This window comes from Alexandromys fortis, unplaced genomic scaffold (genome assembly GCF_014885135.2).
Source record: "Alexandromys fortis isolate MF-2015 unplaced genomic scaffold, M_Fortis_MF-2015_v1.1 scaffold_27, whole genome shotgun sequence".
In the NCBI taxonomy this organism is placed as follows: Eukaryota; Metazoa; Chordata; class Mammalia; order Rodentia; family Cricetidae; genus Alexandromys; species Alexandromys fortis.
Window position 1 is genome coordinate 15286011 of NW_026067952.1, and position 16436 is coordinate 15302446.

Consider the following 16436-nt stretch of genomic DNA (forward strand, 5'->3'; position numbering starts at 1 on the left):
GTATTTACAGCACAAAGGTCATTTTCGCGAACCACCTCATAATTAAGACAATGACCACCTGCCTCATCCCCAGAAGTTTCCTCTTGCCCCTGGTAACGTGTCACTCTCTGGTCTCATCCCCTTGTGCCTGTGCAACCGCCGACCTGCTTCCCATCACTAGTGTTTTCAGAAGTTTCCATAAATGTAATCTTAAGTGTACATTCCGGAGGGCCTGGCCTTGCTCATTCAAAATCATTATTTTGAGTCATGTTGTATATATGAATGGATGCTCCTTTGTGGCACTGGGGACATGGATGAGTGGGCAGGGTGCCTCCTGAGAAATCATGAGAATCTGAGGTGAGATCCCTAGAAACCATGTAAAAGCCAGGGGGAGTTGTGCACCTCTGTAGCTCCAGCATTGGCAAGCAGAGACAGGTGGAGCCTGGGGATTCACCAGCCAGCAAGCTTTGGCAAAATAGCCAGCTCCAGGTTCAATTAGAGACCCTGTCTCAAAAAGTAAGATAGACAGGTGATGGAGGGAGACATCCAGCATTGACCTAAGTGTCTACGTGTACAGCCACAGGTGACTACAGTCACCCACCCATCTTCATCTCTATCCTGGGCCTGATGCAGCTCAGGGATGCAAGTTGGACCCACCTGATAGTCGTCACAGACTATCTGCATATCTGCAGAGCCAGGACATATCTGCAGAGCACAGGTCCTTGGAGCCTCGCTGTGCAAACAGGGACCCTATGGAAGCTTAGTCCGAGCCCATTTATGACTGACTTTTCAAGAAAGAAGGCCAGAGCTGTCCCTGGAGACTGTAGGAGAGTCTAGTGACTTTTCTGCCTCCTTTCTCTCTGAGATGGGGACAGCAGAGCCCTGCTAAGATGAGAGGCAGGGACTGAGCTCTCCAGCTAGCCCTCTCCACCCGGGGATGAGGGATGTGTGTCTGCACCATTGCTATTCTAAGGCTGCTGGGCGGGAAGCAGATGAGGGCCCTGTGCTCACTCAGAAGGGTCTGCAGAGCTTGGCTTGGGCCTGGGTGGTTCAGAACGGTGTGTGACAGCTTGCTCTGCTGTGGTCTGGCTCTCTCGACAGTAGCAGCGGACCCTCCTGCGGGTGCCCTTCCACGTCTCTGTAGCGTTGTCTAGGCTCAGACCCGACCACAGGTGGGGCTGTACTCTAAGGGGCCACGGTCGGAGCTGTGAATCTTGACCTACTGTGGAGCCATCCACAGGCCTCCCTGCCTGGATGACCTTAGCAGATGAACAGGCTTGAGAGGCTCCCGAGAGCCTTTTTAGAGGGCACCGCATGGGCAAAGCTATGACTCCACATGAACTCAGGGTGGTTGGGAAGTAGGCATGGAGGTGAGGCTGGGATGTCACAACAGCTCTGAGAGGCAAGGAGCGTAACCTTCACGTTGTAGATGGAGATACCAGCGCATCAAGAGGCCAGAGATGTGTGGCCATAGGCAGAGGTAGATGCCCAGGTTCTACCCCTAGGAGAACAGAGGGAATTCCAAGAGTAGCTCTTTGGGGAATCTCGGGATGCCAGGGTCTTCTGACTCCTGCAGGAACAATCACTTGTGTGCCAAGCCCCTCTCCAGCCTGTGCCTTGATACTTTGGGCTATTGGCATAGGAAGCCAAGACACATCAGACACAGATGCTCAATAAGTCCTGGGACACAAGGAAGTGCTGTGGCTGGGGGTGAGGAGACCACGGTGGCAGGTTTGCCTTTAGAGGTCAATTTTTAACTTGGCCATAATTTTCCTTCTTGATACACGGATGTGAAAACACTGGCTACAAGGGAAAACAGAGAGCAAATTTATATTGAATGACTCTTGTGTTTGAGCTTGAATTTGCCCTTTAAGACTTTGGTCAAGTCCAGTGGCCACATGGAAAATCTATCCATTGTGCAGATGTTATGGGTGGGAGGAGTAAGCTGGCAACCTATCCTTCAAGAAAGCAGTTTGGCCGATCATTCAGGCTTGTTGATCCTGGAATCCGCCCAGGAATCCACCCTGAGGAAATGACACTAAATGTAGACCCATAGCTATGGACAGAGATAGCCATTATTGCCCTGGCTTTGGTAACGAGAACGTGCTAGTGTTCGGGAGAAGGGGAAAGGTAACCATCAAGGACCAGTGATGGAAGATTATGCAGCCATAAAACACTGTGCGTGTGTGCTTGTGTGTGTGCACGTGTCTTTGTTCATGTGAGTGCTGGTGTGTGACGCCTGTTCATGTGTGTAGGTATAGAAGCAGCTGTGGCCCAGCACTTATAGGGGTGGGCAGAGGACAGCCTTGGGGGGCAGTCCTCACCCTCGCTGCAGCTGCACTTGCCAGGATTCTCCTGCCTCCGCTCCCTTCTCGCCCAGAGCACTGGGGTTGCAGATACGCATTTGCAGGGGCTCTGGAGATTCCAACAGCTCTGCACACTGGCACAACAAGTACTTTCCCCGCTGAGTCACTTCCCCAGCCCCCACAAAACACGTTTCATAAAGACTGCACCATATGGACAATTCTTAAACCATGTTAAAATTTTAAAAGATGCGAAGTTGTATATATACTATGGTTAGAGCCATGCAGAAGCAATACCAACACCCCCCTCTCACAAAAATACTCAATGCTAGCCTGGTGGTGGTGACACATGCCTTTTATCCCAGCACTCAGGAGGCAGAGGCAGGAGGATCTCTGAGTTCAAGGCCAGCCTGGACTGGTCTACATAGTGAGTTCCAGGACAGCCAGAATTATACCCGAGAAACCCTGTCTCAAAATAAAAGGAAAAAAAAAAAAACATATTCTGTGCTTAGTGGGGGTGGGAGATGGTAAGGGGGTTGGGTTGATTTTTTTTAAGCTATATTTAGCTTGAAAGTGATCCAATCATGGTGGCTCACCTCTATAGTCTCAGCACTTAGGAGGTGAAAGCAGAAGGATCAGGAGTCCAAGGCTTGCCTCAGTTTTAATTGAGTTTGAAGCTGGTCTGGGTTACACAACACCCTGCCTCAAAAAGACAAAAGTTGTCCCAGTCCAAGTGAAGGAAGGCTGTGCAGCGTGGGACCTTCCTGGTATGTGCTGCCCGGTACCTTGGTCTGTAACTCCGTCCTCAATCAGAGCCGCCACTCCTTGCGGGCATCACTAAACAGGTCATTGCAGCTGACCCTCACTTGGCAGGGAGGGGCGGCTAAGGTTCATACCCAGTCCTTTGCTGAAAGTTAGGTTCCTGGCTCGGCCCTGTGCTAGAGAGTTCACTTTCTCTTCCTGCCATACCAGAATCCCTGTGACAAGGCTCCTGTGTGCCTTTAGGAAAGGCGGGTGAGGGGATGGGCTAGAGCCCAGTGCCAAAAGAACCAGAGAAGGGCGAACGAACCACAAGTGTAAGCTCCAAATCCTAGCTGTACCACTGATGGCCTTGGGACCTGGGACAGGTGTCACCCTGCACCCCGAGCTCAGCTCCTTTACCTATAGACTAGCTCTAGAAGACAGCAGAAATTCTTACCCTGTCGGGTAGCTAACAAAGCAACCAGACAAATTAGAAGAGTTCTTGTCAGAGTCCTGGGAGGGCCATCTCACAGCCTTGGCCTCCATTGCTGTTCTGAAATATGCACACAGCACTGTAGGGTCTTTGATTTGTTCAAAATAAGCCAGAAATAATGGATTTTCAACCAAATGGGAAATCTCTTAACTTATCAATGTTCATTATGTACAGACGCAAGGCAGAGGGAAGTGGCCTGTAGCATGATACTGCTCGCAGTGTAGGCTGTGCCTGCTGTGAGTGCCAATATCTGAACACCTCTGATTGACCCTCTAGCCATAGATTCACATTGGACAGTCACTGCGAGAGCCAGTGCATGGCAGAGCCTAGGAGGAGAGATGGAAGGTTTGGTTCTGTTTGGCCTTCGTGCTTGCTCAGGGCAAATACGTAGTCTTCAAAGGCTATCTGGCCACCTGCTGGAAGTCCTACCCCAGCTGTGACATGCTCTGTGTGCTAAGGGCTTCTGTGCGGGCACTGCCCTTCATTGTCATGACAAGTGGTTTCACCTCAGGTACATTTGCGGAAACTGGCGCTGAGAGGGACTGGCCTGAGGGCCCATAGCTATCCTGGACTGAGATTGAATCCCATAGAGTCTGATGTATCATCTGAACTCTTGCACTACAAGGAACCTGCTGGTGCTGGTGCTAAGGGTTTTGTACCAATGCTGGAGCATAGGAACTTCAGCTAGACCCATCTAATAAACTGATTGTCGGACCCATGCTATTGTATTTTACGAAGATATAGCAAACTCTAAACTGCCCAGTACTGAGCCACTAAAGGCATCACAGGGTTGGCTTTCTACAGGTCTCAGTCACGTTTTCAGGCACACATAGCCTCACCTCGTGTGCGTTTCTGTTTATATCATACTTAATATATGTTGGTTCACATCCATGGACATGCAGCCAAGAGCACTATGGCTCAGGGAAGTGTTTCTGACCGGTGTATTTCTCAGTGAGAGAGCCTTCCTGTGCAGAGAAACGCCAGATAGTGTTTTAGCATGAGGCGTGGGGCAGTCATTTCAACCATGACATCACAAGCAAAAATGTTGAAAATCTGGCTATATGTAGATCTCGACTAGGTCTTGTGCTTACAGTAGAAGAGGTTGGCCGAGAAGCTACCTTGTTGGTGTGGAGAGATGGCTCAGGTGTTAAGAGCCCTAGCTGCTATTCCAGACCACCAGGTTCAATTCCCAGCACCCACAGCTCACAACCGTCTCCTGCAGTTCCAGGAGATCCAATGCCATCTTCTGGCCCCCGCGTGCATGGTGAGCAGACATCCATGCAGGCAAAACACTCACATAAGATAAATCCTTTTACAAAACATTCAGAAGATGCCTTGTGGTCCACTGAGAACATGGGCATCTAGGAACTTTCTGTTACCCGTGCCTGTCTGTGAAATGACCGCAGAAGAGTTGAGAGTATTAATTCTGAGACTACAAATATCAGCAAATGGATGACTTTACAAATATAAAATCCATGAATAATGAAGAGCAAGCATAATCGTTAGGTGTTGATCTTTCTCTGAGAGCTGCTGTCAGGCTTTGGGATTGCTGCTAGACCTAATTGGATTCCACAAGGGCAGAGAAGGAAATTGCAGGGGCAGCCAGGGTGGAGTTCTGAGTTCCAGACAATCCCTATACCACAGAGGGTGGGAAGTGAACAGAGAGAATGCTTGCGGGGCACGCACTCCTCGTGAGTAAACACCGGCTCTGTTATAAAAATGCTGCTCTCATTCTCATCCCCAAGATCCAGCTGTTAGTTCTGTGCTCAGGTCTCTGCCAAGGAGTAGAATCAGCCGAGAAGGAAAGATGACCCACTACCCAATGTGCTGTGAGAGAAAGGGACTGTGATTGGATGAGCAAAGCACCCCCAGCCGTCTCCACTGCTAAGAAGCTCATATCACCCCAACCAAGTGCAGACTCACCTGTCACTCAGCAAGTCTGCATCTGAAACTAGGCAGGTCATAGGTACAAGTCTAAGAACACAGTCAAGGACAAAGTGAGCATACGTCTTTACTTCCCTGGTACTTACAAAGGTAATAGATAAGTGCATAAATACATTTAGTGATTGCTAAGGATGATGGAGAACACTGAAGTGTTAAGAGGAGAGAGAGGGATGCTGGGAGGTGGGAGCCTGTATCATATTAAATGAGGTGCACCGCAAAGATACCCTTGGAACAAAGACCTGAGTGAATGAGAAGATGCTGAACAGAGGTGCGGGAGAGGAGCATTCCAGGCAGGAGAATTGACACGTGCAAAGGCCCTGAGGTGGGAATGTCTGAGAAGGAGAGTGGGTGCGGGGAGCAGTAGCAAAGGTCAAAGACAGTAAATGGTGGGAAGAAAAGGATGTAAAGGACTTTAGATCCACCAGAGTGAGGGCTTGGCTTCTGACCCAAGACAGGAGGGATTGACTGGAGGGGTGCCACAGTCCAGTCCCTCTTCAGAAGGGACCCTTCTCACTATAAGATTGCAGGGGTAAGGGGATTGCTGTGCCAGACAGTGGTGGCTGAGTCTGTGGATGGGCACTGGCCACTCTGACAAGCATCAGGTTCTATGCTGAGCAGGAAAGGAAGGCCGGTGTGCTCTTTTGAAGTACGACAGAGCATCATGCGACGGCTGGAGCAGTGGGGTTGCCATGAATAGTAAAACAGAGGGAAAGCTCAGGGAAACAGACTTCCAAGGAAAGCTAGAAAGGTGTGCTTTTGGGAATGTGACTCTTGGCCTGCTGTCTACTCCCAATGGCATTGGTGAATGGTGAAGACTGAAGTGCCGTTGTTGGCTCGACAGTTATTGGCTTTTTTTTTTCTCTAGAACTAAGGCAGAGAGAGAGAGAGAGAGAGAGAGAGAGAGAGAGAGAGAGAGAGAGAGAGAATTGTTTGGAGGGAGCTAGACTGAGAGATCACTCAGCCATTAAAGTGCTCGCTGTGGAAGCATGAGTTTGAGCCCTGTGTAAAAAGCCGTGCATGGTGACACACATTTATCATCCTAGTTCTGGGGAGTTGGAAACAGTGGTCACTGGCTGGCTGTGAGCTAACCTGTGAGCTCGGAGTTCCGGTGAGAGAGACGTGCCTCAGAAGCTAAATGGCTCCTAAGGATTTCCACCTAAGGTTGACCTCATGTGTGCATGTCCTGTGCACACATGTGTGCACATCAGCACACACACACACACACACATATACACACATACAATGCTTCCAGAACCTCTCAAGGACACATTGTTCTAACTTCGCACATTAAGGTTTTGAATTGAGAGATCTGGGAAAATGGCTCAGTCAGTATATTGAGTGTTATGCAAGCTGAGTCTGTGGCCCCAGCACAGTGGAAGAAGCTAGTGCAGTGGTGTGGTCTGCAGTCCCAGGGCTGGGTAGACAGAGGCAGCTGCGTCCGTGGAACTCCTTGGCCAACCTGCATAGCCTCACTGTGTGTTCTAAGGCCAGTGAGAGATCCTGTCTCAAAAAACAAGGTAGAGGATGATTGAAGAAGAAAGCTTTGTCTCCACACATACATGTGTGCAAACGTGTACAAACCCACATGACATATGTGTCCATCACACATGCACACAGAGGAAGAATTAGGATTGGGTTAAAGATAAAATACATGAGCTACACTAAAGTGGGGTTGGAGAGATGGCTCCAGTTAAGAATACTGGCTGCTTTCCCAGAGGATCTGGGTTTGGCTCCCAGCACCCACACGGCAGCTCACAAGTATCTGTAACTCCAATTCTAGGTGATCCAGTGCCCTCTTCTGGCCTCCTTGAGCACTGCATGCACTTGGTACCCTTCATATAAAACAAGAAAGGTTTTTAAGAAGAGGGTAGCTGGGGAGATGGCACAGTCAGGAAAACATGAGGGTCTGGGTTCAGATCCCTAGCACCCAGGACCAAATCCAGCCATGGTGGCACACTTTGTAAACCCAGCACTGGGGAACAGGGGTAGGTGGATCACCAAAGCTGAGTGGCCAGGCAGACTAAATAATTGGCGAGCTCCAGATTTTAGTGAGAGACCCTGTCTCCAAAAGCAAGATGGAGTGTGCTAGAGACCTGTGATGTCAACCTCCAGCCTCTGTGTACACACAGATATACACATACTCACACGTGTCACACACACACACACAAAGAGTCAAATAGTGCCAGTGTGATAGCTCAACAAATAAAGACATTTGTTCTGTGAGCCTGACAACCTGAGTTCTATCCACGGATCCCATGGTAGAAAGAAAACCCACTTCTGTGTGTGTGTGTGTGTGTGTGTGTGTGTGTGTGTGTGTGTGTGTGTGCATGCGCCCCCACACACACACTAATAATAATGATAATAATAAATTTGAAATAATTACGAAGAGAATAGACTCAGCAGATGAGTGACCCCCTACGGCTCTTGGCGAGCGTCCTCTGTCAGGGCTCTGGCAGCATGGAGCAGGCATGACTGTTGATGTTCACCATGGCTGTTCCATGTACAGCTGTATTCAGCCCCATTTACAGAAAGGCTCCTGAGTATCAGACATACAATGGCATTAGGAACCCAAACCCAGGTGTGTTTGATCCCAGAACCACACTGTTTCTGTTACGTTAGTTGGTTTCTCCGTGAATAAAAACTTCCCGAGACAAAAACTTTCAAGTGGGGACTGGGTGTCAGCAGACCCCCCCCCCCCCACTTAAAGCATTTTTAAATTCTTGTTTTGACTAAATCAAGAGGCAGGACAGCTTCTCTGGAGAGGGGTTGGTTAATCCCTGGCCCTCATCCAGCAAGCGCGAGCAAGGCTGGGTCTTGCTGAAAGCCAGGAATCTTCCTGAAGGTGAAAGGTTTCGGCATGATGTGGGAAATGCCACCAGCAATAAGCTCGATGGGGACCGGCTGCAGAGTAGGCAGGGCAGCTGGCAGCTGCAGGAGAGCAAGAGCAGAGGGAGGAGGATGCTGCAGTGAGGGGCATGGCTCGTGGGCATGCTTGGGTGAGCCGTGCTGCATCTCTGAGCTCAGCCCGCAGGCCTCGGGGAACCAGACACGACTTGGCTCCCAGCAGAAGCGGCGTGGCATGAGAGCTGGCGGTATCGGGGTGAGCTACGTCATGCCTTCTGATACTGTTGCTCATGCTGTGGGCTTCACCAGTCTTTAGTTTTCTGCTAAGATCATTGGACCCATTGGACCAGAGCAGTGGTTCTCAACCTGTGGGTTGCAACCCCATAGGGGTTGAACAAACCTTTTACAGATGTTACCCATCAGATATCCTGCATAACAGATATTTACATTACTATTCACAACAGTAGCAAAATCATAGTTATGACGTAACAATGAAAATAATATCATGGGGGCGGGTGGTCACCACAAGGTGAAGAACTGTATTAAAGGGCCACAGTGTTCGAAATGTTGAGACCCACTGGACTAGAGTGTCTTGAAATGCTGGTGGTGCCAGGGAGATTGGTTGTTGGAGTATATCGGGCCTGGTTTGGTCTCCCTAGGTGATAGAGGCTCTCTGATCACTGTTTGGTGGAGGGTTGTCTCCATGGAAAGGGCTGTGTTCCCAGGCAGACGTGCTGACATCTCCACGTCCCTTCTGTCCCTGTTACACAGGCCCTGTGAACAAAACACAGCGTTTGAAGGTTGGCTCGGGTGTGTGTACCGCCTTCCCTTTCTCTCGGGTTCCTCCCTGCAGACTCCCGAGGAGTAGATTCCATCCGCTGCAGCAAATCCTATGCAGAAATTCTTCCTTTAACACTCACTTAAGGGATGTCTTTATTCTTCCCAAAGCATGAGCCTGCTCCCTGATCCTCATTGACCATAAGAAGACTGATCAGGAGTTTAAATCAGTGGGCAGGAAGCTTGGGATGAGACCAGTCTGTTTCTGCCTCTTCTTCCTTGGGTCTCAGCCTCACCTTCTAGTCCTGTGTGACCTGCCTTAATGTTGGTAGAACACTTGTCTTCCCCCTCAGCTCTTTCTTCCTCTGGAAAAATCTCTCCTTTGTTCTTATTGAACTCAGGCTGGCTTTCAAGTGGGGATGGTGGGGGGATGGGCATCTGGAATCCAGCTGCCAGCCCAGATTCTGACTCCCATTTGCTGGGCAACTGCAAGAAATTACTTGCCCTTCCTGGATTTTAACTTCTCTGTGGATAAAATGGTGACAAATTCTCCCCGAGTTATTTTCTGTCCTAAGCTTCTAAGACCACATTAGCCACTGCTGGTCCTTGGGATAGGTGCTGGCATAAGTAGCGGTGAGACCCAGGATCCTAAGAACCAAGGCCCAAAGAGTAGAGAGAAGCCACTAAGATGGAGGTCCACCATCATCCTCTTCTGTGCTGCCTGAGACGAGGAGGGGCAGGGGAGAAGCTGCAGAGATTGACAGCTCTATCAGTGAGGAGGCCCAGGGAAAGCACATGCTGTGGCCAGGGCTGCTGGGGGCCTCCATCTGCCAAGAGTCGTTTGCCAAATTGGCTACCAAGCTGAAGTTGGCACCGTGACCTCTCTGTTCCCACACCTCTCCCTGATGCCTGCAGAGGGTCTATCCCAGAGCAACTTACATTGGAAGGAGTGGTCCCAGGGTTCCCCTATTGCTCCTTGCCCCTGGGAGATGCCGTTTGGCAGCCAGCCTGGAAGAGGATGCCTGTAACTTCAACCTCAGCTCATGCCTTCTCAGACTCTTGAGGTATACAGATTATCCGTAGAGAACAGATCCCTTTAAGAGGCAATGAAGGGATGAAGCTTTCTGATTTCCCACAAATTTTCTATCTCTCCCTTTATCATCTTGGTTGGGTCCCAAAGGCACTGGTACAGACAAGAGGTTACCACGAATGCTTGAAGTAGCTGTATTTGAGAGAGGAGAGGCCCCAGCTGACCACCAGTGAGCGTGCAATGTGACTCTGAGCTATTGGGGGTTCAGGGCGATGTGACTCTGAGGTATTGGGGGTTCAGGGCACTGCTTGCATGGCACCTAGGCTGTGGAAAGAAGGGACAACTTGGAGAGAGAAAGCAGCTGTCTCTGGATGGGGCGTCTGCTCTGTTTATAAGAGCAGGAGTGGTTCTGCTCGGGCTAAAGAGAAGACTCAGGAAGGATGCCTTGGGAGCAGTCTAGGTACCCTGCTTGCCTCTGGTCTCCGGTGAGGGCGGAGGATTGGCTTTCTGTCTTGCCCTGCTTCTACTGCTGAGCAATCTGGACCATGTCCTCCCTTCTGGACCATACCTAACCTTTAGCAACTATTCATTAAAAATATCGATTGTGTGGATTTGTTTTGGCTGGGTTTTTTCTTTTAATTGAGATGCAGTTCACAGACTATAACATTTTCCCTTTGAAAATGTACCATCCCCAGTACAAAATTGTGTAACCAACCCCATTATCTAATCCCCAAGCATCTGCAGAATCTCTCTTAAGAAGCCCCGTTCCTGTCGACAGCTGCCTCTCTGTTTCTTCCTCCCTTCATCTTGACAGCCCCTACGTGGCTCCTGTCCCTGTGGGTTTGCCCATGGTGGTATTTGTGTAAACAGAGTCGTCCATCACTTGGTGTTTGCATCTGACTTCTTTCGCTTAACTCGGTGTCTTCAGGGCTAGTCCCTGTTGTAGCACATGTTACTGCCTCGTTTCTGCTATAGCTGAAGTCCTGGTGTGATGCGGGATCGCCTGCTGTATATGTGTTGCTTCTATTGGTTGATGAATAAAGCTGTTTTGGCCAATGGACAGGCAGAATATAGCTAGGTGGGAAATCAGAACAAACAGAAGGAAGACAGAGTGAGGATATGCCATGTAGCCACGCTAGTAAGACGTGGACCAGGACTTGGGACCAGTGCTGAGGCGTCTGAGACTTGTCACTGGAGGCTTCTTGTGGTGCTGCTCCAGCCGGCAAGCCTTTTCTGGTTGCCTTGGGAACCCCTGCAGCATTTGGCCAATTGTGAAACAGCCCTGCCCCTGTACTGGGGTTGCCACAGTGAGAACTCAAAATTCAATGGCTCTGTTGAGCAGTTTGAGTTCAGGGAGTGGCTTGTGCCATAGACAGGAAGTGAGCTGAAGAAGTCCCCCCCCTCCACAAGGGCAGGAAGGCTGGACTTGAGTCTGCTGATGGGGGAGGATGAGGCCGTCGGAAGCCTGCGGAGCTTTGCCCATTGCCTCAGTGGAGTCGCCCTGGTGTTCTAAGGTTGGAGGGTGTCTCCTTGGCAAACGTCCAGGCCGTTTCCATTCCCCTCTCTGCATTGGTAGTCAAGGAGCACAAGTTTCTGTGCTTGCCTAGGAAGAATGTTCCAGGTTCTGCTGCTGCCTTGGCAGAGCCGGGCTCCCTCCCAAACTCTGGTCGCCATACTCTGCTCTGCACAGCTGCTGGGGGCTGAGTCATCGGCTCAGCCTGTTCTGTTCTCTGGGATTTCAGGGTTGCTTTTTTTTTTTCTTTTGTTGATGGTTAATACTTTGAAAAAGACCTTCAAAGGTATATTCTGGAACGTTCCCTTAGGACACTGGCTTGACCCAAGCACCTGGCTGCTCCCCTATTGAATAAGGTGCCAGTTTCTCCCAAGAGATGCAGCTTCCTAATCTTAAAGCCGAGGAATCTGCTACCCAGGAGTCTAGTCACTGAAGAAGCAAGCATCATTTGCAAGTCCCTTGTTTCGTAAACAGCCCTAGAATCAGAATGTGGGACCCAGGGTTCCTCGGAGACCATCTAGTCTAACTCTATGATCTAGCACAGGTTTTAAACCATTGTATAATGACCATTATGTGTTAATTGTGTTTGTGTCTATGAAATATACCAGGAAGTTTCAGCTAAGGGGTTAAGACAAGAAGAAATGGGGCCTGGTCCCTGTAGGAAGACTTCATCTAGAATACACACAGTCCTGGGGAAGGATGCTGTAGGCTGGCAGTAGCTCAAGCAGAGAGATGGTGGCGCTTTGAAAAGCAGAGCTCTCATTGCATATGTACAAGTGCACACACATATACCCGTGTGCACACATGCACTGCATGCAGAAGTGGGGGAGGAAAAAAAGGAGGAGGAGGAGACCATTATAAGTGGAAAGGACTTGATCACCAGGATTAAGTGTTTTCTCCTTATTTTCACATAACCACGAATTTCTGATGGCTTCCAAACAGGGTCCAGGTCCTTTCTCTGTTATTCCTGATACTGCCCAGACCCATGCCCTCCTAAATTCACCCCTGGAAGATTTTAGCAGTCTGCAATCTGGTCTCCTCCCCAGTCCTGTCCTTTCCTGACACACACTAGAGGGCTCCCCACCCAGGGTTTTCTCTCATACATATCCCATGTGCCCCCTTCTCCTTTGTGGGATAGCCCCACGCCTCCCTGTGGCCCACTGGACAAAGACCCTGGCTCATCTGGCTGTGGGTAGCCTGGCCTCACTGCCCCTCACAGCCTCCCTCCCACTGTTCCTCACCAGGCACCCCAGCTTCCGAGCAATGATGTTGTTGAGTTAATTACTGCCTTTGGCCATGCTGCCCCTGCCTTCCCATGCATGGTGGATACCTACTCATTCTTCCAGGCACAACACAAGTTTCTGGCTGGAAGAAGCATTTTTCCGGAGGCCATCGGAATGTCGTGGATGTGGTTTTTTTTTTTTTTTTCTGAAGGTCATATCACATGTTAGTTGTCTAGTTCCAGAACACTGTCTCCTCCTGTGTGTGCCGTGTCTCTTGTGTGACATGCACCCATCCGTGCCACACGCATGCACTGCTGCATGTTACTTTCACAGTAGCTAGAGAGGAGGTGCAGCGTCATGGTAGACTGAAGGCCAAAGCTCAGCAGTAGCCAGGCGCGCCGAGGCGTGCAGCCCAAGTACAAGAACCAGCATTCAATCCCATATCTGTTTGAGCCTATTTCTGCAGCTTTTCAGCTCTCCCTCCCCATTTTAGGCCCTTAGGCAGCACTGGGACTGGGGATGGCCAATCAAAGAGACAGATGTGTGTGTGGTTCCTATGGAGCCTGCACGATGGGGAAGCAGGAACACTGATGAGAAAGGGGCGGGTTTCCTTGGGGTTGAAGGAAGGAGAGATTGTTGACCCTGCTCCCATAGTTTAGGAGCTTTCCTTTCAGCTTCCATTCCAAGTGGCTGCCTCTGGCTGCCTGGGGACAGGCCTGTGGGGCTCCAGGCTGAGCAGGCGGCATGGTGATAAATGCCATGGCAACATGCCTCCTCTCTAGGCTACGGTGGAGGGAGGAGCCAAGAAGACACAGGACACACACTGGAGCCTCTGAGCAGGATCCTGAGGAGGAGGTGCCCTCTGGGCCCTGGGTGGCTTCTGCCTTCCCAGGAGGGCCCCTGCCTGTGAGGTCCCATCCCAGTAGGGGAAATGCCACTTCCACTTCTGTCCTGAATTAATGGCTGGTTCTGGTCTCCCAGGAGACTGTCAACTGTGTCCGGGTACAAATGCCACCCCATTCCCACCCGCGGCCAGGGAGAAAGGAAAAGAGAACGTGAGAGGGGGGAGAAAGGGGGTAGAAGGGGTTGGTTGCCAAGCAAGGTGGTACAGAGACAGCTGGGACAAAGCTCGTATTGTACCAGGGCCACACGCGGTTCCCATCCACCCTTTCTCACCTGCCTCCCGAGATCTGGGCCTGGAGCTCCACCTGGACTCCGTCAGCTCTTAATCCCACTCACCCAAGCTGGCTGTGGTAGAGAAGCCACCTGGGAGGTGAGGCCTGCCGGAGGTGCTGCCTCCTCCCTGCGGCCAGCCTAAAGCCAGAAGGCTAACAGTGGTGGGAACATGGCCAGTCAGGTCGGGGTGACATGGACTAGCAAGGGCCCAAAGGAAAGAAGACTGCCAGCAGGTCACCTGACCTTAGAGGGATTCACCCATGGCAGGTAGTACCCCAAGCTTGGTCCGCACATGAGCAAAGGCCATCGCCCTCTGCCTTCCCTATTCCAGCTGCTCCCAGAAGATCCTCCTGTGTCCAGGAGGCAGGGACCCCTGTATACTTCTCTAGACTGATATGCAACCCACTGATGCCCCACCCTGCCCCTAATCATGACCTCTACTGATGCTGTTTCCAGAGCTTCTGCTTGGGTGACTGAGACTGATGGATGGGAAGTGGTGCCAAGCTAGGTGGGCAGCTCAGGTGACGGGCATGGTGTCAGCGGCTCCTACACCCGACACCTCTGGGCAAACAATGCTGACTGTGTCCAGGCCCTCTAGGGGAACGGACCGTGTTCTGTGTCACAGCCAGGAAGCTGGCCATCTGAGTAGTGCCTTTGTCCACTCGGGAGTTGGCCACACTACTGTACAGGAGAAGCAAGTTCCTGGGGACCCCGATGTGGGAAGGAGGTAGTCCCTGGGTCAGGAACTCTGGGGTTTGAGATCTCAGTATCTGATGCTGGTCTGGTTCAAATGCTGCTCCTGCCGCACAACTGGGGTGTGACTTGGGCAAGACCTGTTGCTCACGGTGGCCCTGATTCCTTCCTTATCTGTAAGAGGGGACTAATCTCAGCACTTCCTCATAGGGTTGTTGGGAGAAGTCAATGGCGTAATGTACGTAACACATGTAGCACGGGCTGGCGTGCAGTGGGGCTTGGCTTGGCAGCTGCGTCTCTCCAGCATGGGCAGAGGTCCAGGGCATGACACTCTCGGCTAAGCTTTCCCAGGGTATTGTCTATAGTCCCTTCTCCGAACGTGGAGTCCCGGGCTACGACCTCTAGCGCTGCCTCAAAACCAGTCACTGACTGTAGAAAGCCTAGATTTCTCTGCTTTGACCCAAGGAAGTTCTGGGCTGATGCCTAGTGTAGCCCTGGGCCCAACAGCTACACCTTCCGCATGGGGCCTCTCCCTCCCCAGTGTCCCTGAAGATATCCCTGCAGAGCTGTCCTAGACACTAAAATCCCAACTCAGGAGAACATCCTAAAGACCCAGCACAGGACCCAGAGGGCCTGAGTCTACCCACCCCTCTTCTCAACTCCTGGGCATTGTGAACTCCTGAGCATGCGGCTTGCAAGACACACCCACAGAGGAACACTCAGCAGCTAGGGAGGACCTTGGCCTCTTGCGCATCAAGCCTACGCCCAGTGTCCTGGGATGTGCTAAAATAAACGTGCATGTTTATGTGACCGAGGCTAGCCTGCATGCACGCAGCATGGGAGTCAGAGGGCCTGGCTGCTGTCCTGCCTGGGGGGGGCAGGCGCCTGAGCATGTATGTGGCCATGTGTGTGACACATCTTGGAATGACCTATTTTGTCTGTATCCATTTATCTCTCTACCCGTGTGCTGGTATGTCCATCTGTCTTGTCTCCTTTGTAGCCAGGAAGCCCCGAACCACGTGCCAACTGGGAAGGTGATGGTCAGCGAGACCAGCCGGGCCTAATCTCGGCTCCCAGTCCTGCACCAGGAGTCCTCCGACCTGCAGCCCCTGCCACAGAGAGAGGACTGGATGTGGGAGGCGGGGTCTGAGGGGCAGGGACCTGGGGAGAAGCAGGCTTTGCTAGCAGAGTAGAAGATCCTTTTGCTGCACAGGTGGACAGGAGGCCCTTTTGTCCTGCTGTCCCCGTGACTGTGGTGGGGTCGTCGCCCCTCTGGGTGCCTTCACTGACCTGGAAGATCTGGGGTTGGACTGATGACTTCTAGCCACCCCTGAGGCTCTGAGAACTGAGACTTTAAACTGGGGGTAGCAGTCTCTGCCAAGCCCCACTGAATTCACTGGCGAAGGCAGCCACCTACGGCTTAGCCTGCAGGTTCTCGCTTGATTCTGGGGTGTCGTGCCGAAGGGCAAGAGGAGAAGCCATGCCAGGCAGTGGCCCCAGTGAGAGGATGACATGGCCCGGCCCTGCCCTCCCTACGCCCCCCACAACCCGCCCTCTCTCCTCAGCCCCGGGAACACCGTCCATCCCACCGCTAACCAGGACCCGCAGTCTCATGGCCATGTCCCTGCCAGGAAGTAGACGCGCCTCTGCCGGATCTCGCAGGTGAGTCTCTCCCTTATTTAGAGCCTGAGCTTCCGAGGCAGGAGGACTTGAGCTTTGT

General features: G+C 51.5%; 1 protein-coding gene across 4 annotated transcripts in view; it reads left to right on the top strand.

Moving 5' to 3' along the window:
- Snph (syntaphilin) overlaps window positions 1-16436 on the top strand; it is a 38482-nt gene that overhangs the window by 11331 nt on the left and 10715 nt on the right. For 3 of the 4 annotated variants that reach the window (XM_050150985.1, XM_050150986.1, XM_050150987.1), the window contains exon 3: window positions 16282-16378. In XM_050150985.1, coding sequence (XP_050006942.1) covers window positions 16329-16378 — 50 coding nt within the window. In that variant the 5' untranslated portion in view covers window positions 16282-16328. Of the gene's footprint in view, window positions 1-13986; window positions 16379-16436 lie in introns of those variants that run through there. The other variant, XM_050150984.1, reaches the window with a different exon arrangement.